General features: G+C 49.3%; 1 protein-coding gene and 1 pseudogene across 3 annotated transcripts; one reads left to right on the top strand and one right to left on the bottom strand.

Annotated features, from left to right (window-relative positions):
- Positions 1 to 441: 441 nt before the first annotated feature.
- Positions 442 to 3,676, bottom strand: LOC148109140 (uncharacterized; annotated as a pseudogene).
- Positions 2,586 to 20,805, top strand: CC2D1B (coiled-coil and C2 domain containing 1B). Of its 3 annotated transcripts, none has more exons than XM_087865877.1 (25): positions 2,586 to 2,723; positions 4,277 to 4,356; positions 6,051 to 6,195; positions 7,195 to 7,298; positions 7,678 to 7,836; positions 8,258 to 8,383; positions 8,559 to 8,718; positions 8,926 to 9,107; positions 9,279 to 9,354; positions 9,463 to 9,573; positions 9,646 to 9,776; positions 10,005 to 10,077; positions 10,283 to 10,413; positions 10,827 to 10,944; positions 11,029 to 11,201; positions 11,605 to 11,730; positions 12,214 to 12,272; positions 12,361 to 12,477; positions 12,849 to 12,922; positions 13,066 to 13,124; positions 13,349 to 13,400; positions 13,808 to 13,907; positions 14,070 to 14,160; positions 15,344 to 15,473; positions 15,734 to 20,804. In XM_087865877.1, the coding sequence occupies exons 2-24, from the start codon at positions 4,291 to 4,293 to the stop codon at positions 15,470 to 15,472; spliced, it is 2,562 nt and encodes an 853-aa protein (XP_087722003.1). In that variant the 5' UTR covers positions 2,586 to 2,723; positions 4,277 to 4,290; the 3' UTR covers position 15,473; positions 15,734 to 20,804. The 3 variants fall into 3 exon arrangements, with proteins under 3 accessions (XP_087722003.1, XP_087722002.1, XP_087722004.1); XM_087865876.1 differs by having other exon boundaries at positions 10,809 to 10,944; XM_087865878.1 differs by lacking the exon at positions 8,258 to 8,383 and having other exon boundaries at positions 10,809 to 10,944; positions 15,734 to 20,805.

The following is a 20,805-nucleotide window of genomic DNA, read 5'->3' as shown; positions in this document are numbered from 1 at the left end:
TTTAGAGGAATAAATCATGTATCTTTTAACTTTTGAACAATGTAAATATAACAAACTTAGTTTATAAAAGAGGACTTGCTGCTTGGGGAGCCTGGGTGGTGCAGTCAGGTAAGTGTCCCAACTCTTGGTTTCAGCTCAGGTCATGATCTCAGGGTCGTGAGATCGAGCCCTGCGTCGGGCTCTGCTTAGTGTGGAGTCTGTTTAAGACTCTATCTCCCTCTCTCTCTGCCCCTGGCTCCCCCTCCCTCTCTCTCTCTGAAATAAATAAATAAATCTTAAAAAAAAAAAAAAACTGCTGGGAATAATACCAGCGATAAATAATCCCTATCAACAAATAGCTAGAAAATATAATTTTTAAAAAGTTACTATTTATCATAAAAAACAAATCTTTAAATCAAAAAACTTAGAAGGCACAAGATACCAAGAAATAAATCTAATAAAGAGATATAATCTCTAAATACTAATCTATTTCAGTCAAAATCTTGGCAGGGTTTTTGTGTAACTACAATTCTCATATTTACATTTCCAACCAACAATGGAACTGACATCTAAAGCCTCTTTATGTCAGGCACTGAGAAAAACACATCACCTGTGTAATAGTCCTGCCAGAAATGTTTGACCTAAATCTGATAAGAAAATTATCAGATAAATCAAAATTAAGGGGGAAGAAATTATGCAAAGCAACTGTTTCTCTTCAAAAATATCAGTATCACAAAAGACCAAAAAACCATGGAGGAACTATTCTAAATTAAAGGAGAATAGAGAAACGAGACCTAAATAGCTAAATGCACCGTGTGAAACTTGACTAGGTCATCGACTTAGAGATACAAACAATTATAAACGTGTAAGTTTTATGTAAATGCTAAACTTTGTGAGTGGTAAGTTGTTGTGGTTATATAGGAGAATGTCCTTGTTGAAATAATTATGAGTGAAATAGAACATCTGCAAATAGTTCTCAAATAATTCAGAAAAAAGTATATATATGCACATATATTTATAACTGCATATAATAGAGGATCGATAACAGAGTAAAGAATTATACAATAAAAAGGAAAAATGAGTGAATAAGTCATCCACAGAATAAGACACATGAAATGACCAACAAAATGGAAACATAGTAAATGAGGCCTGCAAGTCAAAACCCTTTCACATGTATTACAAAACCTTTCTAAGACCATAGGGAACAACTGGAACCCAGATGCCCCCGAGGGGAATATAAACCGAAACTCCTTTGGAGATGATCTGATATTTAATCTGGAAAATGCAGAAAACCTATGAGCCAGCAATCTCACTCCTAGGTATATACCCTAGAGAAACACATTGGGCCCGAGGAGTTGTGTACAAGAATGTTCATAGCACTGTAAAATTGGCAAGCCATTGGGAAAGTGAATTATTTTCATACTTTGAAATACCACAGACAAGTGGAAAATAGCTATAGTAAAAATAGCTATAGTATGGATGTGAATGAAGTTTAGAAACAGAGTAGAAAAAGAATATATGTAGTGATACCAATGATACAATGTTAAAGCCCGCAAAAAAAGCTACAGATTGCTTAAATCTATACATACATAGTAGAAAATAAAACACCAACTTCAGGGGAGTTAGGTATCTCTTTGGGAAAGGGTTGCAACATGACAGGTGTACAGGTGGCTTCAACTGTTATTGTACTGTTTTTTCTTAAATTTGTGGTAGATAACCCATATATTTGCGTTCCTTCACACAAAAAATCAACTATATTCAGTACCTACCACGTGCCGTGCAATGCTCAAGACACCGAGATAACTTGGAGAACAGAAACGTCTGACTTTGTGGAGCTTGCATTCAAGCAAATATGAGATATTGTAGATCTCTCTGTATATATTAACCATTTCATAAAATAAAATTTTTTAATGAGAAAAAGAGCGAAACTTGAATTTTAAATGGTAAAGACGACCTCTTTGGAAAATGACCCAAAAGCAGTAAGATGGAAAAGGCCTTTGTCCAAGAAAACTGGAAGATTTTTGAAACCGCTACCTACAAACCGCAAAATAATAATTTAGAAGTTTAGGATTAGGCAGGAGTGCGTTGCTGGGTTTGTTTTAGGTGAAGATTCTCTACGTCGCCCCTCCACCCGCCATTTCATCGTCCTGCTGGGTAGTGGAGTTATGTCTTCGTGTTAAATTGTCTGAAGTGACTTCACGAAGAGGTGCTATGAACATTGCCTGTCTTAGGTATTCAACCAGGCTTCTGACTAGAAAAGGTACATTCAGTTGCTGAATGATTAAGAAACGGCGAGCCCCGTTCTCATTTCTCCAGACTCAATTACAAAGAAAATCCCAACGAAGGTGGCAAGCAGGGAAGGCCCTCCTCTAGGGCGGAGCCTACGCCAGGCCCGGGGAAGTTGTAAATGCAGATGCAGGGGACGCACCTACTGCATTTGCGCAAGCAGCGGCACACCCCAAAACCGCCCTAGCGAGCGCCGCGTTACCTGCTCGAAGGCGCCTGCGCGCTGAAAACCTCACCCTTCGAGTCACCTGTTGGAACGTCACGCCCACCTCATCTTGCGCATGCGTAGTGGGCGACTTACGGGCCGTGGAGTCACGTGTTAGGGCGCGAGCAGTCTCCCGCAGGGTCGCTTCCTGTCACCGCCGCTGCCGCCGCTGCCGCCGCCGCCCGGGGGCGGCGGGAGCCCTGGGCGGTGCCGGGCGGGATCAGGCCCAGGCTGGTTTCGGATCCCGCGTGAGGTATGCAGCGTACCCACCCCCCGGCGAGGGCAGATACAGGGCTGCGGGGGAGATGGAGGCGCTGGGGCAGGGCAGGGCGGCGCGTCCTGCCGCGCGGGAGTGGGGTCCCTCGGCTTCGTCTCCCCTGCGCCCTCCGCTGTCGTCTTCTCTCCCGAGTCCGGGCCCAGCACCGACGCTCCCAGCCCGATGCCCCGGAGCCGCAGACTCGGCCTGTCTGACCTCGTCTCTTCCCCGAGTCCGCTCATTCCGAGCCCCCGGCTCAGGTGACGGCCGGCCCTTCACCTAAGTCAGCGAACTCTGACGGCTGGAGTCACCGTGAGCGCCCCCTCCCGTGCGCCCACATCCAGTTAACCTCGGAGCCCTGTTGAGTTTACCCTCTCAGTGTGGAATCCATCCGCTTCTCTTCATCCCCGACGCCACCCCCGCGCTCCCCTCCGTTCGCCACTTTCGCAGGGACCGTTGCGAGATGCTCGGTACCGAGAAGGCTTCCAGCCTCCACTCTCCAACCTCTTCCCCTTTGCAGCCGGAGGGAGGTTTCTGAATCGCCGACCTGGTCCCGTCACGTCCACTGCCCTCAGGACCATGCCCACAGTCCTTTAGGCTTAAAGGATTTTCCGTTTTGCCCCCTGTACAGATTTTCAGCTTCGCTTGTACTAGTTCTTGTCTCACAGTAATCCCAGGTCTTTAGCTTGAGCAGATCAAACTGTTTCTCACCTGGGAACCATTGTCAGGTTGTTCCCTCTGGAATTCCATATCCCTTCCTTACCCCCAACTTGTTCATGACTCAGCACAAGCATCACGTTCTCCATGAAGTCTTTTCTCTCTGTGCTGGACAAGTGGCGGCTCCTGGGGATCCAGGGCCCCTGGAGCAGCCCTGTGTGGGTTTTGTCTATTGCCGAGGCTGCGTCCACCGTGTAAATGCTCTCTGAGGGCTGAGACCATGTCAGATTCATTCCTGCTCTTGCAGTGCCTGGCCCAGGGTCTTTCAGTAGTGGGTCCTGTGAAAGGTTGTGAGATATCTGAATCAGAATGCTGACTCAGATTTCCCTGGAGCAGAACAGTCCAACAGAACTTCGTGTGGTGATGAAAATGTTCATCTGGCCAGTGGTAGACACTAGTTGAGGAACTGGATTTTAAATTTTAATTTAAAGTTAAATTGCAACATGGCTGCCATGTTTGACAACACAGCTTTAGAGCCTTTCTGAATCCTATCCAGCCTTGCACCCACCTGATCCCTGAATCTGCCTTCTTATGCCCCTCCCCCAGCCTCTTGCGTTTAATCCAAATTGGTCACTCAGTTCAGTAAGTTCTTATTGTGTGTCCCCACTGTCCACTTAAACCCATTAACAGGTGCGCCCCATCCCTTCCATCTCCTATATTGTTTGCTCCAGTGCTATGATTCCAACGACAGTATTTCATCCTTCGTTGTTAAAGTTTGCCTTTTTTCTCTGGTTTGGCAGTTTACTAACCACACCCTAGCTCAGGTAGCACTATTGGGGGGTGGGACTTTGTAGGCTGCTCCAGTCTGAGTCTCTTCCCTCCCCATCATACAGGTACCACCGTGAAGATGCCAGGGCCAAGACCTCGGAAAGGCCCTCAGGCCAGTGGCCAGGGTGTGGCAGCTGCAAAGCAGGTATGGATATAGCCTCCTTCACTCCCGGGCCAGTCCGAGGGGGGCTCTCTAGACAGTTTGGGCAAACTGGGTCGCCTTTTTGTTTTCCCCATTAGTCCAGAGACTTTGAACAGTTCCTCCTGGAGTTGGCAGAGCTGTTAGAGACCCTCTGACTACCCCCTGCCACCCACATGTGGGAGATGAGGCCTGAACTCTGCTGTATTTCAACCCAGGCATCCTGCTGCCATGGCCATCTCCATATGAGTGATCTGGAGGGCTAAGGAGCCACCAAATTTGGGCTGTTCTGATGGGGTGTCATCACTGTCATGGGTTTCTCATTTAGGGCCATGATTTTGCTTATTTTGCTTGCCAGCCAAGGATGCCAGGGCTTCAGAACTGTGGTCACTGGAAGAGTTTTACTGCTTAGGGACACAGGGCTGTGGCCCAGGTGGGAGACTGAGAGGTCTGTCCTGTAATCTGCTCCGTTTACTTCTTCTGGGCCCAAGTTCTGAAACTTCTTAGTCCATTTTTATTTTAAAAGAGGTGGGAAATAAATAAATAAATAAATAAATAAATAAGTTTATTTATTTATTTATTTTAAAAAGAGGTGGGTAAAGGAGGTTGTGGGATAAAGAGCATAGCCTGAAATCACAAGGCCTTTAAATTCTAGCTCTGGCACTTACATGGCTGCTTCAGTTTCCCCTGAGCGTGGAGATAAAAATAGGGCTACCTTTTCTTAGAGTAGTTAAGAGACAGAAAGTAGAATGGTTGTTGATGGGGTATGGGAGAGGCGAAAGGGGAGTTGTTGAAGATGATGGAAAGAGTGCTGTGGGTGGATGGTGGCGGTGGTAGTACAACAGTGTGAAAGTACTTAATGCCACTGAGCTATACACTTACAAAATGGCTGAGGCGAGGGGTGCCTGGCCGGCTCAGTCAGTAGGGCATGCAACTCTTGATCGTAGGGTCCTGAGTCCCGTATTGGACATAGACCTTACTTTTAAAAAAATGGCTAAGGTGATAATTTTTATGTTACATATGTTTTGGTTTTTTTAAAGATTTTACTTATTCATTTGAGAGAAAGAGTGTGCACACACACAAGCGGGGGAGGGGGGTTTGCAGAGGGAGAAGGAGAAGAAGACTCCCCACTGAGCAGGGAGCCTAATGATGCAGGGCTCCATCCCAGGACTCTGAGATTGTGACCTGAGTCCATGACCTGAGCCAAAGGGAGACGCTTAACCAACTGAGCCACCCAGGCACCCCTTGTTTTGCTTTGTTTTAAAGTTTGTTTATTTTTAAGTAATTTCTACACCCAGTGTGGGGCTCAGACTCACGGCCCCAAGATCAAGAGTCACAAACTCTTCCAACTGAGCCAGCCAGATGCCCCTGTTACATGTGTTTTACCACAATTAAAAAAAAAAAAAAAATAGGACCTACGTCTCAGGATTGTGAGAATTAACGAAGATAATCACATAGAATACGGAGTATAGTGCCTGACAGCTGGTGCTCTTATGCCGTGAGTAATAATAATGGCAATGTAGTCTTACTGGGGTCTTCGCAGTCCCTAGGGAGATAATCGTCCCAAAGACTAATGTTGCCGTAGTTTCCCTGTCTGCACATTCGGCCTCATATGTAATGAAGGACCCACTGACCGCCAAAGACTGGCTCTGGGACTGGTCCTCATTGTGTGGTTCCTAAGAACCGTTCTCTGCTCTCAGCTGGGGCTCTTTGTGGAGTTCAGCCCTGAGGACATGCTGCTGGGGATGGAGGAGACTGAAGATGACGGAGACCTGGAGGCTGAACTGCTGGCCCTCACTGGAGAAGCAGGGGCCACAGGCAGGAAGCCAACACCCAAGGGGCAGGGTGAGTTTGCGGCGCTGGACTGGCTCATTGCTGGGACCAGAAGGGTTCAGGCAGGTGGTAGAGTGGGTTCTCTCCTCCTAGCTGGGAGGAGCCAGTTAGATCACCTGGTCCTTCTGATATCCATCCTTCTGCAGCCCTCCCCCCAAGAGGCTGTCTGGCCTTGCTCATACACCTGTGTGATAGGAAGCTCATTCCTTCTCTGACTGTGCCTCTCCCCATTATGGACAGTCAGCAGTCTGATTCTCACACTGACTCATGTCTCCGTCTTCGCACTAGCCAGAGCCCAGTGTAGAGGAAGAGCTCAGCACAGACTGCATTGAGCACATAAGTGTATAGAAATTGTGTTGAATGACTAGTGGAATCTCCCTCCCCAGCCTGGAAGAGGACAGAGACCTGAAGCCTGGGAGGGTCTGAGGGTCTAAACCTTTCTTTGAGCGAGAACCATCCCCCATCCCATGTGCCCCTAAGATGTGGACAATGGGAGGACCTGGGAAGGGCATCACTGGTCTGGGAGACCCATGGCCCTTCTCTCTTCAGTCCAAACCTGCTTTGGAGTTAGATGAGCCTGGGTTTGAATCTTGGCTCTCCCACTTACTAGGATTGCAATGTGAGGAAAATTAACATTGGTATTATTATTATTAGTTCGCTCCTATAAAAAGGGTCTGATATTATCTGTCTTGCAAAATTATTGTGAAGCTTCAGTGGATGTTAAAAAATCTTTACATATGCAAAACAAGTGGTTGGGGGAATGAATGGACGTGTCTGTGAATAACTATGACAACAAAAATGCCAAGAAGGGAGCATTCCCAGGAAGCTTTCCCAGCTGAGGGTCTTTTGAGCTGGGTCATAAAGGAAGAGCAGGAATTTTCCAGGTGGGACTTGGGCTGTGGAAGGGAAGGAGGATTTCTACGTGGGTGTGTCTTGCTGGCACAGTGGATTGAAGATCCTCCTCATGGACCTTTTCTAATTGCCTAAACCTCTGTGACCCTCTTCCCTCAGCCCCCCTGCCTATGGCCCACATCGAGAAGTTGGCTGCCGACTGTATGCGGGATGTGGAGGAGGAAGAGGAGGAGGAAGGGCTGGAGGAGGATGCAGACTTGCTGGTGCGTCTGCTACGCTGGTGTCTGAGGGCTCTGTGATCAAGCCTATGGAGGAGGCCTTGGGGTTTGTCTCTTTGTGTGTTCCGAGGTTGAGTGAGTGTCTTGCCCTTCTGGGGTCCATTTCCCTAACTACAGTGTGAGACTAGTCTCTTTTGATGTCTGGTCTGAGCTATGCATTCAGGGATTTTCAGATTTGGAGTCTTCACTGTTTTGAAGGCTCTCCTTCGTCAGAATAAAGGAGTGTTTTGGTAAAGAGGACACAGGGATAGGCACAGTGACTGATGCTGGGAAATACTGCTGGGGGAGAGGGTCCTTTATTCTCAGATGCTATCATGGGTATGGCCCTGAGGTTCCCAAGCTCCTGAGACTCGTCTCCCCCCAGACTGAGCTGCAGGAGGTCCTGGGTGCAGATGAGGAGGCTGGGCCCTTGGATGGTGATAAGACAGCTAGCCCAGGTGGCTCTGAAGAGGAGAAGGAACAGGAAAGCATTGAAGCTCCAGGGCAGACAGCTCTACTAACAGCTTCAGTCCCAGCAGCTCAGGTAGGTTCTGGAGGGACCCTGTGTGCCTCCACTGCCCCTTCATGTCTGTGTGTAGCATGCATGTGGCACGGCTTGCGTAGAAAGGCTGCAGTCACCCTTTCCAGGGTCCTCCTCCAGCAGCTGCCCCAAGCAGAGTCAGAGCATGGGAAACTGCTTGGTGGCTGGACAGCCTCAAAGGCCTCTCTGTTCTCCCAGACCACCCCCTACAGCCATTTCCTGGCTGTCTAGGCCTCTGTGTTTTTCTCTGACATGGCCTCTGGCCTCTCCAGTGAGTCTTTGCCTCCCACCTTGAGGCTTTTAGGCTCTTCCTTCTCCTTGAATCCAAAAGCTCCATTTTCTGGGGCAGCTTCCTTGCAGGGAGGGAGCAGCAAGGGCCTAGCTGGCCCTGGAGTGGCCATGCCCTGAACTGAAGTATCTACAGGCTGGAGGGCCTCAGGGGCTGCAGGCTCTACTGGAGGATCGGATCCACAACTACCGGGAGGCTGCAGCCAGTGCCAAGGAGGCAGGTGAAGCAGCCAAAGCCAGGCGCTGTGAGCGTGGCCTGAAGGTGGGTTGGGCCTAGCCAGAGAGCAGGGCTGGGAGGAGCAGGGCTGAAGGCAGTGGGTAAAGCAGCAAGAGGGGCGGCTTCCCCACTAGCCTTGTGAAGGTGAAGGATTCCAGCCCTGTCTTCAAGCAGGGTTCAGGCTGAGATGGCTGGCTGGGCTTCTGGTTCTCTCCCTCAGACTCTGGAGGCGCAGCTGGCTGCTGTGAGGAAAGGCAGGAAGATCAGCGAGGATGAGATTCCACCGCCAGTGGCCTTGGGCAAGAGACAGCCGGCCCCCCGGGAAACAACCGACAGGAGCCCTGAGGCAGATGCCCCAGCTCCCTTCACCATGGAGCCAGGTATCTGGAGACATTCCAAGTCCTGTCCTAGTCTCCAAAGTCAGAACCCATGGCCTGCCTCCCCGTCCTGCCTCGCTGTCCGTTGTCGTCAGTTGCACCTACCCAGAAAGGTCCTCAGGCCAAAGACTTGTAGGCACGGGAACCCAAAGTGTGCACCTTCTTCCTTAACCCTTATGCGCCTTCTGCGGGCTTTTTGTTTCTTAATAGACAAGCCCTCTCAGCCGGAGACAAGCCTCTTAGGCAGCCCTGGCATTTCTGCCCCACCTGATTCAGACCCAGACCCACAGGCCCTCTTGTTGGCTCGACAGAGAGAATACAAATTGGCTGCCCTGAATGCCAAGCGGGCTGGAGATCTCGACCGTGCCCGAGAGCTCATGAGGATTGGGAAGGTATGATGTCTTGACTCAGAAGCCCTGTGTCCAAGCCCTTATTTCACAGATGGGGGCAGTGATCAGCTCAAGGTCATGCATGTAGACTGAGTGTGAATGAGACTGCTCTGAGGGGTTTTTTCAGTGTAGGTGTTCCCTGGCTTTATGCTCACACCTGCTTTTCCTACTCAGAGATTTGGTGCGGTCCTGGAGGCCCTGGAGAAGGGGCAGCCTGTGGACCTGAGTGCCATGCCCCCAGCACCAGAGGGTCAGTATGGGGACAGTGGGGTGGGGCCTGCTCAGGCTGGGATTGGGAAGTTTCAGGGCTGGGACTGGCCAGGCACCTCTGCCTAACAGCTCTCCTCTGGGTCCCCAGATCTGAAGCCCCTTCCACATGCTTCCAAGGCTCTCACAGCACCCTCGGTTGTACCCCCAGCAGTGGAGCGGGTACAGCCAGTGATGGCCTCTGACACTCCAGCAGCCCCAGGTAGGGTGGGATGGTGTAGTGGGGGCCTGGGGGGAGGCAGCAGAGCTGATGCCATTTCTTTTCTCCTTTAAGTGGTCCCTGCTGAGCCACAGACGGTGCTGGGTGCCCTGCAGCAGAGACTGAACAAGTACCGTGAGGCAGGCACGCAGGCGCGGGGCAGTGGGGATGAGCGCAAGGCGAGGATGCACGAGCGCATTGCCAAGGTGGGCCCACAGCTGTACAGCCCCTCGCCTGTGCCAGCCTGTCTCCCTGGGCGGCTGCTCTCTGTCGCTGCAGCTACCCTTGGCCTTTGAGTCTCCATCTGTCTGTCTCTCTTTCTGGACTTCCTGCTGCCTCAGGGGCTCTTTTTCCTTTTGGGGCTGCTTTCAGTCTTCTCCCTGTGTGGAACCTGCAGACTGCTACCCACCCTAAGTCCCTCCCTCCCCTTGCAGCAATATCAAGATGCCATTCGAGCCCACCGGGCAGGACGGAGAGTTGACTTTGCTGAGTTGCCTGTTCCTCCAGGTGAGTGGGGCTTGGCCTAGGGGCTCTATGAGGAGGTCTCTGAGCAAGATAGGGGGAGGGGGAAATGTTTTCTTGTGTATCTGCCTCTGCTCTGTGGGAGCCATCCGGCCCAGCCATGGCCAGGAAGACGCAGCCAAGGCCCACAGCAGCCTAGTGCCTCCCCAGGGCTACCCTACCCTCTGCCAGCTGTCTCTTTCTTCCGCAGGATTCCCCCCCATTCCTGGCCTGGAACCCACCGTGGGCACTGAGGAGGATGCAGTGGCAGCTACTTTAGCAGCTGCCCAGAAACTGGCTTCCGTGGAGGATACAGCCCCGGCAGAGGAAAATGAGGATGAGGTTTGGCAGAGGGCCTGAGACTCCAGGGGTTGGTGGGGGGGAAAGTAGCAGATGTGGGGTAAACCCAGACCCTGTTGTTGTCCTTACTAACAAGCCCAGTGAGGTAGGTATGCTTTCTTTTTTACTGAGAAAACTTGGCCAAGTACACCCAGCTAGGAGTTAGCAGAGCTAGATTCAAACCAGTGTCTTAACTCCAGGGCCCAGGTTCAGTGCCCATTACCCTGCTGTTTCCTACTGGGAAGGTTTTGAGGCTGCTTCCAGCTCTGAGATTCTCCAGGGCCCGTGAAGGGAAGCCATTCATTTCAGGTTACACAGCAAGTTAGTGCATCATTAGGAAGAGAGCCCAGGTCTGGGAGCTGCCATAGCCCGGGTGGGGAACAGGTCCCCTGTGACAGCTTCGTGGGCACCTGCAGGATGAGCCCCCAGCCCAGGCCCCAGTGGCCAAGAAGCCAGCAAAGCCTGTGGTACCTTCGTTCCGGGCCCTGCCTGAATCCAAGGCCTCAAGTTCTAAGGAGTCACTGAGTCCCTCTGGTGAGTTGGGGGGAAGAGGGATGGAGGAGTGAAAGCTCTAGTGAGGGACAGGCCTGGCTCTAACCGTTGTCCCTCGTCCTTCAGTGCGGGAGCAGCTGGCATTGCTAGAGGCACGGAAACTGCAGTACCAGCGGGCAGCCCTGCAGGCCAAGCGTGGCCAAGACCTGGAGCAGGCCAAAGCCCACTTGCGGGTGGCCAAATGCCTTGAGGCTCAGATCACGCAGGTACGAGCTGGCCGACATGTGGACCTCTCCAAGGTGAGTCTCACCTCGCTGAGCAGCAGGACTTCTCAGGCAGAGGCGGCATTGGCAGGCTTGACAGGGCTGGGAATGAAGCAGCTGCTTGGTGGGGGCAGGAGGCAGCCGGGATATGGTGACAGCTGGGAAAGAGCTTGTTCCTTATGCCAGTCTACCCCATGGCCCCGAGAGAGGCCAGGGAAGGCCAGGTGGGCTGCCTGTGGTCAGAGATGACAAGATAGGGCAAGGCTAGTGGAAAGCAGAGCATTGCGGCAGCCTGGGATAGAATGGGAGGCAGTGGGTTCCCATCACTGGAGGTTAGCAGACCCCGGAGAAACATTTAGTTTGGATTCTGCATTTGTTAGGCTCAGTAGAGGAATAATCTGACTCTTGGGGCCCCTGAGGGGCCTTGTGACCTGGGCAGGTGCCTTCACCCTTGACGGATGAGGAGGGTGACTTCATCCTCATTCACCATGAGGACCTGCGACTCTCCCAGAAGGCAGAGGAGGTGTACGCCCAGCTACAAAAAATGCTTCTGGAGCAACATGAGGTCAGTGGACTGCTTGTCTGTCTCCCCTCTCTATGTCCACAGCCCCTTCAGAGAAAGGCCTGGATTCAAGATCTGGCTCTTCTGCTTACCGTTTGTGACCATGGGGAAAGTCCTTTGAAGACAGGAGGAAGACAGAAGTGCAAAGGGAGACGGACGTGTGTGTGTTTGTGTGTGTGTGTGTGTGTGTATCTGTCTGAATTGCTGCCTTTAAGTCTGCTTCTGATGTTTCTGTTAGGGTTTGAGGGAAGAACAGGAGTTTGATAAGTGAATTTTGGGGGAATGGCTGTCTTCAGGAAAGAAAACAGCAAAAACCTAGGCAGAAAAGTGTGATGGAACTTGGGAACAGTGGCCTTGGAGTATGTGTTGGGGGAAGGAGGGGTGAGGCTACAGAAGAAGGTCAGAGCTTTCAGAAGTCAGGTCTCAAATGCCAACCTAAACAGTCCTGCTTTGGGCTCTGGAGTCAGTCTGGGTCCTTATTTTCAGAAGTGTCTGCTGTTCTCCAAGCAGTTCATGCATCAGGGCAATGTGGCTGAGACTACCAGGTAAGTGCCAGGCCTGGGGCTGGGGCTTACTGGGTGGGCAGGAGAAAACAAGCCCTGCCATGCTCATGTGCCCACCCATCCCCATCAGGTTTGAGAATCTCGCTCAGGACCGTAAGAAGCAGCTTGAGATCCTGCAGCTGGCTCAGGCCCAGGGCCTTGACCCTCCCAGCCATCACTTTGAGTTGAAGACATTCCAGACTGTGAGGTGCCAAAGCCTAAGGGAAACAGTGGCTCCATGCAGGAATAGGGATGGAGACTGGCAACTTAGGCCCTTTTAGTGAGGCTTCCTAGGCTTAGCCCTGCTGTTGGCACTGGGGTTAGGGAGGAATGGGCTATGGTTGCCTGCCTGGGAAAAGCTCAGCTGTGGTGGCTATGGAAGGAACTCTGGACTGGGGGTCACGTAGGGCTGAGGTCTGTGTACCAGCTCTACCACTCTGCCCGGACAAGCTCTGCTTCCCTGGGCCTACACTCCTGACCACCTCCTAGCGAGGCAGGCAGGCAAATAAGCACCGAAGAGGGGACCTTTTCCTACCACTCTCCTTCACTTTGTTCTTTCTCCTTGCTTCTTTGCTATAGGATCTTCTCAGAACTCAACAGCACAGAAATGCATCTGATCATTGTCCGGGGAATGAACCTCCCAGCCCCTTCAGGTAGCCCTAGGGCCTCGTCTCCTCCAGGCTCTTGCCCAGACACTTCACCCCTGGCCAAGAGAGAGGCACTGGCTCTCCCTCCTTATCAAGCACTGGGCTCCTGGTTCCTCCTCCTGACCCTGGATCCCCTTTCTCCTTCACAGGGGTGACTCCTGATGACTTGGATGCTTTTGTGCGATTTGAGTTCCACTACCCTAACTCGGTGAGGTTCAGGTAGAGGTAGGGTTCCCCTGAACCCCATATTCCATTCCAGGACCCTGTGCTCAATTTCTCTGCATTCCCTGGGAGGTCTGGCTACTGGGAAGGTTTGAAGACCTTTGGGTGCATTCCTTACAGGGGGCAGTCATTTCCCGTAGCAGTGAGACTCTTCGTACTGTAGAGCTCTTTTTTCAAGCTGTCCTGACTTCTCCCATCTTACTGCTTTAGGACCAGGCTCAAAAAAGCAAAACAGCTGTGGTGAAGAACACAAACTCTCCAGGTGAGGACCACTTTCTTCTATTCGCTCTGATACGTGTGCAGCACTTTTGTTTTTAGAGTGCTTTCAGGTCTGTTATCTTAGTTGGTTTACTCAGCTTGGGAGGAAGGCACCTGGGGAAATGGAGGCTCAGAGAAGTAGAGTTACTTGCCTAGGGCCCCACAGCAAGGAGGTGGTGGAAATGGGACTTGAATCCAAATTCTTCCCTTTTTGGTAGAATCTGTGTCTAGTAAGAGTACAAAAATTGTGTGAACTTCCAAGGCCAGGACCTAGCTCTACCACCCTCGGGTGGCAGTCACTCTAAATTGCAGGCAGAGAGGTAGGGGAGGCCAGCTGTGAGCCTCGGTTTCCACTTCCTCAGGAGATCCTTGGGAGCCCGAGCCACTTCTTGTCTTCTCCCATTCTTGCAGAATTTGATCAGCTCTTCAAACTAAACATCAACCGAAACCACCGGGGCTTCAGGCGGGTGATCCAAAGCAAAGGAATCAAGTTTGAAATCTTCCACAAAGGGTGAGTTCCTGGTCAGTTACACTGCCAAGGTGGGCTGGGCGGAAGGAGTAGCTTCGGTTGCTGCCCCTGCTGCTGCTGTTTTCCTGCAGTGGGCCTAGCTGGCTCATTTCTACTTTCCCTACTCTTCCCGGTCCGACACTCTGCTGATTCTTGGTTCGCCAGATCCTTCTTCAGAAGCGACAAGCTGGTTGGCACAGCCCACCTGAAGCTGGAGCGGCTGGAGAATGAGTGTGAAATCAGAGAGATTGTGGAGGTAGGGTGAGCAAACCAGAGGGCTCGGCAAGTAAGAACTGACATTCATTGAGCATCAGTCCCTATTGTAGGTTTTTGGTGCCCTTCATCATAAGACATCCAGGAATGTGCTGTAGACTAGGTGCTATCCCCATTCCACAAATGGAGATTGACAGGGTCTGAGAAAATGCCATGGCATCACTGGACGGGAAGCAATGATACTTTCCACAACACTCTGAGTCACCTAAGTTCCCAGGTGGATTAGAGGGCTTTTGAGGGGTCTAATCGTTCCTGTCAACTCAGCATATATGAATTCCTAGGTTTTGTGGGGACAGAGTTGCGGTTGGGGCAGTTGTCTAGCAGCATGACGAAGCTCTGGGCGTAAAGGCAGTTTCAGATTGGCACGGCCCCCCTGCCGCCCCGCAGAATGCAGCTAGTCTGTGTCCAGGAACTGGCTCCAGATCAGGTCCTTAAACCTCTGTGAACTCATTGAATTTCATAGGCGCGGACTCTGAGAGCTCGGACAGGTGAGGAAACTAAGGTCCAGTGAGAAGGGTGTTCCATGAGCACATGTATCGTGCCCCTGGCAGGCCTTGGCCCAGATCCTTGCGGATGCTTTTGTAGGCTGGGGCTTCTCCTACGTGTGCCTGCCCCCACTTCCTGTCTTGGGGGAGATGTTCTTACGCAGGGCCTGCTCTGTATTGGCCCCACTGCAGGCAGGCCACTGCTTTGCGCTCCAGCTGCCCAGGCTCCAGCTGCTGCAGGAGGAGGGAAGCAGTGTAGTGCGTGGAAAGAAACTCTTGGCCTGGGTTCTAGTCCTAGCCTCACCCCACAGTGGCTGTATAACCTTACCATTCACTTTCTGCCCGTCTGTGAAGTATGGGCTTGGGCTTAGTGGTTTTCAGGCTGTAGCTTGAAGCCAGAGCGTTTTTTCCAGGAGTTGCTGTGGGGAAGCCGAGAGGGCAGAGCTCTGGGTTTCTCATCTCCACTTCAAGGCACTGACCCTTATTTGGATTTACATGTTACTTGTAAGACTTAACCTAAAACCACCAAAAAAGCAGGAGTGCAGGGTTGTCATGAAATGGACTCCTGTGTTGACACTGCAGGACAGGTGAGCTCCTTCCTTGCCCAGCCTCAGCCAGGAAGCTGTCTCTTCCCGGCCCCTGCCCTATCTTAGTTACCATCTCTCTCTGTGGTCTTCACAGGTCCTGGATGGAAGGAAGCCCACTGGGGGCAAGCTGGAGGTGAAGGTGAGGCTGCGGGAGCCTCTGAGTGGCCAGGATGTACAGATGGTCACTGAAAACTGGCTGGTCCTGGAGCCCAGGGGCCTGTAAGGTAAGGTGGGCAGCTGCCTGGGTCCTTCAAGCTCTGCCTTCAGAGATTCTTCCAGTATTCCCTTTCTCTCTGGGGAGAAAACCTAGGATTTTCTCATCTGTATGGACAAGCAAGAGGCAAAACTTGGGTAGGGCTCAGGCTGAGTTTCTGATCAAGAGAACTGGAGATCCCAAGTCTGTCTGCAGGAAATCTTTTCTAAACTCTCTTTGCGTATTCACTGCGGTTTAGACCTACCACATATGCTTTGTGCCCTCGTGCAGGAGACGGTCGGTATCGGGAGAGGAAACAGGCCAGCGACTGTGTGCAGGAGCATACTCTTCCCAGCTTTGCTGGCTACGGAAGCCCTGGTACATAAGGAAGATGCTGCTACACGAGCACCAAAGATCTGTGAAGTATGTGCGTTACTGACCGCACAGCCCTGGTCTTCCCTGTTGCTGGCCCCTCTCTGGGCCTCCACCAAAGCAGGCTGGATTACAGGAGTCCCCTCCCCCTTCCTCTGCCTCCCTCTCCCGCTGGGCGGAGGCAAAGATAGCCTCATTGCTCTGTGTCATGGAGTCTTCCAGCCCCTTAACCCTTGTGTAGCAACTGTGTGTAGCTTACCCCAGCCCCCAGTTGCAACATTTCTGGATGTGCCTTTAAAAGATCTAATAACTAAGGGATGGGAGAACTTGAGGGTGATCGGAACCCCCCCACACACTTAGGGTGGGGGCAGGGTTCCGTGACTCCACCGGGACAGTGGCAGCCTATCCCATACAACTCCCGTTTACCCCAGCTGTGCCTGTGCCTTGGGTCCTGACTGCTGCTGCACTAGCCTCCCTGCTTCCCAAAGCTCAGTGGAGGAGGGAGATGACATTCAGGAATGTGTGCTGGGAAGTAAGGGCAAGGTTGTATCTGGGTTTGGTCCATGCACCTAAGACTAAACGACTGTTAACTGGAAGAAAAAAAAATATATATATATATAATTTTATGTAGCCGTTTTTATTTGAAAAACTAGATCTAATTCATTATAGGGGTTTTACACTCTAGATGCAGAGTAACTATCAAAGTCCTAAATAAAAGCACTGTTCCCTGTCCCTTTTAAAAGCCAGAGTGGCGATAACATTTGTTAATTGTGACAGAAGCTGCTGCAGTGGTTTCCTCTTTTGAGAAGGGGCAAGCGGAAGCCTTATGTCTTCTGCTGATCACCTAGAGAAATCCCTTAGTTCCTTCCCAAGAAATTCTCCTCTGGATTTTTCTGAATGGATGGAGACAATGGAGGGATTTGTAGTTATAACAGATTTAGATTTAATATTCAAAACTGCAATATTCTACATTTCTTAGAAATAAACTTTAACATTTTTTTTTCTTTGAAGCAATTAGGTTCAACAAAGCATTCCTTAAGATTTTTTAAAGGCTACGAGTGAAGCAAATACATTCAGCTTACTGGTCACTATAGTACGGCATAAGCACAGCTCAGGGATTGAGCTTTTTTGTGTCTTTCCAGGATAGGGCTGGACCGTGCTTCCTGCCCTTAAGAGCAGAGCTGTTCATGGGTAACAGAACAGGAATGACAAATGACTTCTTTTCTAAAAGTTGTCAGGCCTTTAAGTCTTATCTATCAGTGAACTACCAAAATTTCCACAGATGTGAGAGCTAAAACTTAATTGCAGTCATATCTGTGTGTCAAACAAGCAGTAATCTAGAATGAAAAGGAGGGTTTGTTATTAGTCTTTATAAGGCGGCCTAGAGCAAAAAGGGTGGTCAGGAGGGTTCCTGCCCTAAAGTGTTTGCACCCCACCCCATGCTTACTAAGGGCCGGATAGACATCTGCGATGATCCTCAGAGGTTCCAACCAGACTTAGGAGTTTTTAAACTCAGACCTCTGCTGGAAATGCCCTATTCCAATCTAATAGTTTTCTGTGCCTCAAAGATTTCCCTTCACAACTTGTTCAACTTCAGTCTGTTTTATTACCCTTTGCTTTTGGAAAACAGAACCTCCAGGCTGAGAAAGGCAAGACAAAGCCACCCACTGGACTTGGAAACTGAGATTCTTAAAAGGCCTTTGTTGTGCCAAGGCATACAGGGGTCATGGCTAGTGGGAGGAGCCTGCCCAGCCTCCTTGTCCTAAGATTTGTCCTAATGCAGCAACCAGACAGCAAAGATCTGTGACTCATGGGCAGTTGGGAACAGCTTACAACCCAAATAACTTTACATTTCAGAATTACTTCAGAATTTGTCAACTGAATAAAATACGGGAAAAAACGTTTTTTTTAAAGAAATTTATATTAAAAGGGCAAAATATTTTGTGACTTTAACATCATTTTCCTTTCTTATAGCACGATTGTGAAACCCTCATTGTTACTTGTGAAACCTGCACTGTTACTTCCAAGTTCCTGAGCACGTTTCCTAAATATTTATGGGTAGCTCCAAAAAGATCTTGTTCCTTAAGATAGCTCCTTTTAGGATGAAACTGTGGGGCCGAAACTGGTAGAGCCAGCAAGCTTGCACCTGGTCCAGCTCCATCACAGATACTTCCCTCTTAGGGTCTCACCTTCCCAAACTCTAAAATGGACATTATCATTCCTGCTCCACTCCTCAGCCCTTCTGGCCACGTATTCACTCCCTAAAAAAATCTCATTACATTAAAATAGAAACCACTACCACAAACATATTATAGAAACAATGTTCAGCAGATTGCCTGATGACTGAAACACATTAGAATCCTAAATTATTCCCTAGGGACTAATTATGCTAGAAGTTAATTCATCTGGAAATTTTGGGCCCACCAGCATTCAGGAACCACAGTGGATGAGGGAAGATACTAGATGGGAACTTAGGGCAAAATCCCATATTTCTGTAGCCCTGGAAACTAGTAGGCGCTCAGAAAGTGTCGATAAAAATACATGGAGAACACACATTGCCTAACATTTGGTAAGAATTCAATCTTTTTTTTTTTTAATTTAGTAAGTTACCAGGATGGCAATTATTTTCTTCTTTATAAGGATCTCTATGTCTCAATCTTCTAAGTTTATATTCTAGAAATATTTCACTTATTTAGAAATGTGAGGTTTCAGCCCTCCACTTCTATCATTCTTACAATATACAATATATAGAAACAGATAAAACAAGGGAAAAAAGTAAACCAGCTTTGGTTACTTTATGTTCAACTTCAAAAGATGATTTTACTAAACAAAGGCTCTTTTATACAGTTGAGAACGGACTTGACTATGCACGGCCAGAGCCTGTCCTTAGTAGAATTCAAAAGCTTGCACTGATCCAGAAAACACAGATAAAATTGCAAAATGTACTAAGCATGAAGATAAACTCACAGGAAAATCGAACCACCTCCTGTAGAAGCTCTAAACTTCTAAGATACACGTAGACCATACTGGATGTTATACCCAAAATACATGCCCCCGTTAAGTGTTTCCAGGTTCTGTCCGGTTTGGTGGGTGGTGGTTCCGGCGCTCAGTGCTTACAAGTTGGTGTACTGTGGGCATCTACTTTTTCTTCCCTTAGAAGTTCTGAATCTGTGAGAAAGGTCACAATCACAGGTCTCTACCATCAACAAAGCCTATAGGGAGAGAGACTGTAGAATGTGGATCCCCCTCCCCCACCCCGAAGAGGGATAAACTTAGCTAAGCACACGTACAAGGCCAGGTCTTTGGGCCTCCGTTTGGAAAACCGCTGCTCTGTTGTAGTTCCACAGCCTGTGATTGCCAAGTGCTAAGCCCAACGTTAGCCACTGGGGAGCTCTCACTGTCCCAGAGGCCTGCATTAACTTCTAGCGATTCTTGGGGACTCTCGGAGCTATGCTTTTAGTGCAGATGGACTGACTCCTGCTTGGTCGTGGCTTTGAGAAGATGGCAGTGAAACGGGAGTTGCCCTAGACCAGTATTTTTCAAACTGAGTTGTGAAATCCGTTTGGTCCCTGACTAAAAGAAATTTTTAACAAAAGAGAAAATGATTACATAAACTACATATATCAAGGGTAAACCAAATCCTGGTTTCTAATACCACTCCCACTAAAAGAAACCATGGCTGATTGGAAAGCTGAGCAGGGTAAACAAGATGAGCTGGGAACATGTTCTTAGGCCAGAAAAGGAAGTGTTCAAAAAGAAAATGGTACGAGCGTATCACAAGGACGCAGGAGCTAGCCTGAAGGGGCTCTGGCTAAAGCTGAGACCATCTGAGCACCAACGTAACAAATTAGAGCTACTCAAAGAGTCACCCATAAGTCCACAGTAAAAACTGAATGAACAGGAAAGAAGGAAGGGCTTTTGCTTACAGATGACCAAGTATAACTGCTAAATAATGTGAAGAATGCACAAACGGATTCAAATTACGAGAAAGCACAAGATGACATTTTCTATTAAAAAACAGGGTGGGGAACCTATACTCACCAAAAATACTGATGACATAAAGGTGAGTCAGGGCAGCTACTCACTGAGTCTGATCCTAGGCTGGGAGCTTTCCTGGAGGGAAAATTCTCTGCCGGACATAACTGGACAGAGGCTAGGTTCAAGGATCCTATTAAATTGACTGAAGTTGCAGTTAATTTCTAGCAACTAAACATTATTTAGGAGTATATGCAACTTACTCTCAAATGCCTTAATTTTTTTATGGAGAGAGAGAAAGCTAAAGCAAATGACGCAGAATGTTAGTATGTGAACAGGTGAATCTAGGTAAAGCATACACGGGTATTTTTGTATTTGCGATTTTCCTGGAAGTTTAAATTATTCTCAATAAAATATTCTTTAAATAACTCTAGCGTAGGACTAAAAATGCCTTGAGTGTATTCTGTCAGTTTTCTCAGAAAGGCCCAATTCGATACCTGCCATTCACTCGGGCAGATCCTGAGCAATCCTGAATTCAGCTCTGCTATCCACGTGACCTCATTTACACTGAGATGCCATTCCTTGGACAGAAGAGGTAATCCACTGGGTCTCTGATTCACTTCAGTGAATAATCTGATAAAATGCAAAAAACTAAGTGTGAATTCTACTTGAAGTCACTGTGATGTAAGTAGGACAAAATCAGTGTGGAATTCTTTTTTATATCAATTCTGTACAAAGAGTGCAAGACCAATGCTTCTTTTTTTATTTTCCCTCTGCCCTCCCAACCCCATCCTTGGTGATGGTTGTACCCATTTGAGCATTTCTGAGCACAAGACCATAAGTAAATCTTAAAAGAGAGGAGCGGGATTTTTGTCTTAACAGTAAGGGAAGGGGATTAGCGGCAAGGATAGCATAACTTGCGCAGTAACAGAAGCTGCCCAGATCTTCTTGGTGGACAATGCATAGAAGACTCAGAATTATGGAACATCTGTCCCCCCGACCACCCTTTCCCACCC

Source organism: Ursus americanus, chromosome 12 (genome assembly GCF_024610735.1).
Source record: "Ursus americanus isolate L20-20 chromosome 12, mUrsAme1.1.p, whole genome shotgun sequence".
In the NCBI taxonomy this organism is placed as follows: domain Eukaryota; kingdom Metazoa; phylum Chordata; class Mammalia; order Carnivora; family Ursidae; genus Ursus; species Ursus americanus.
This window is presented reverse-complemented; position numbering and strand designations above follow the sequence as displayed.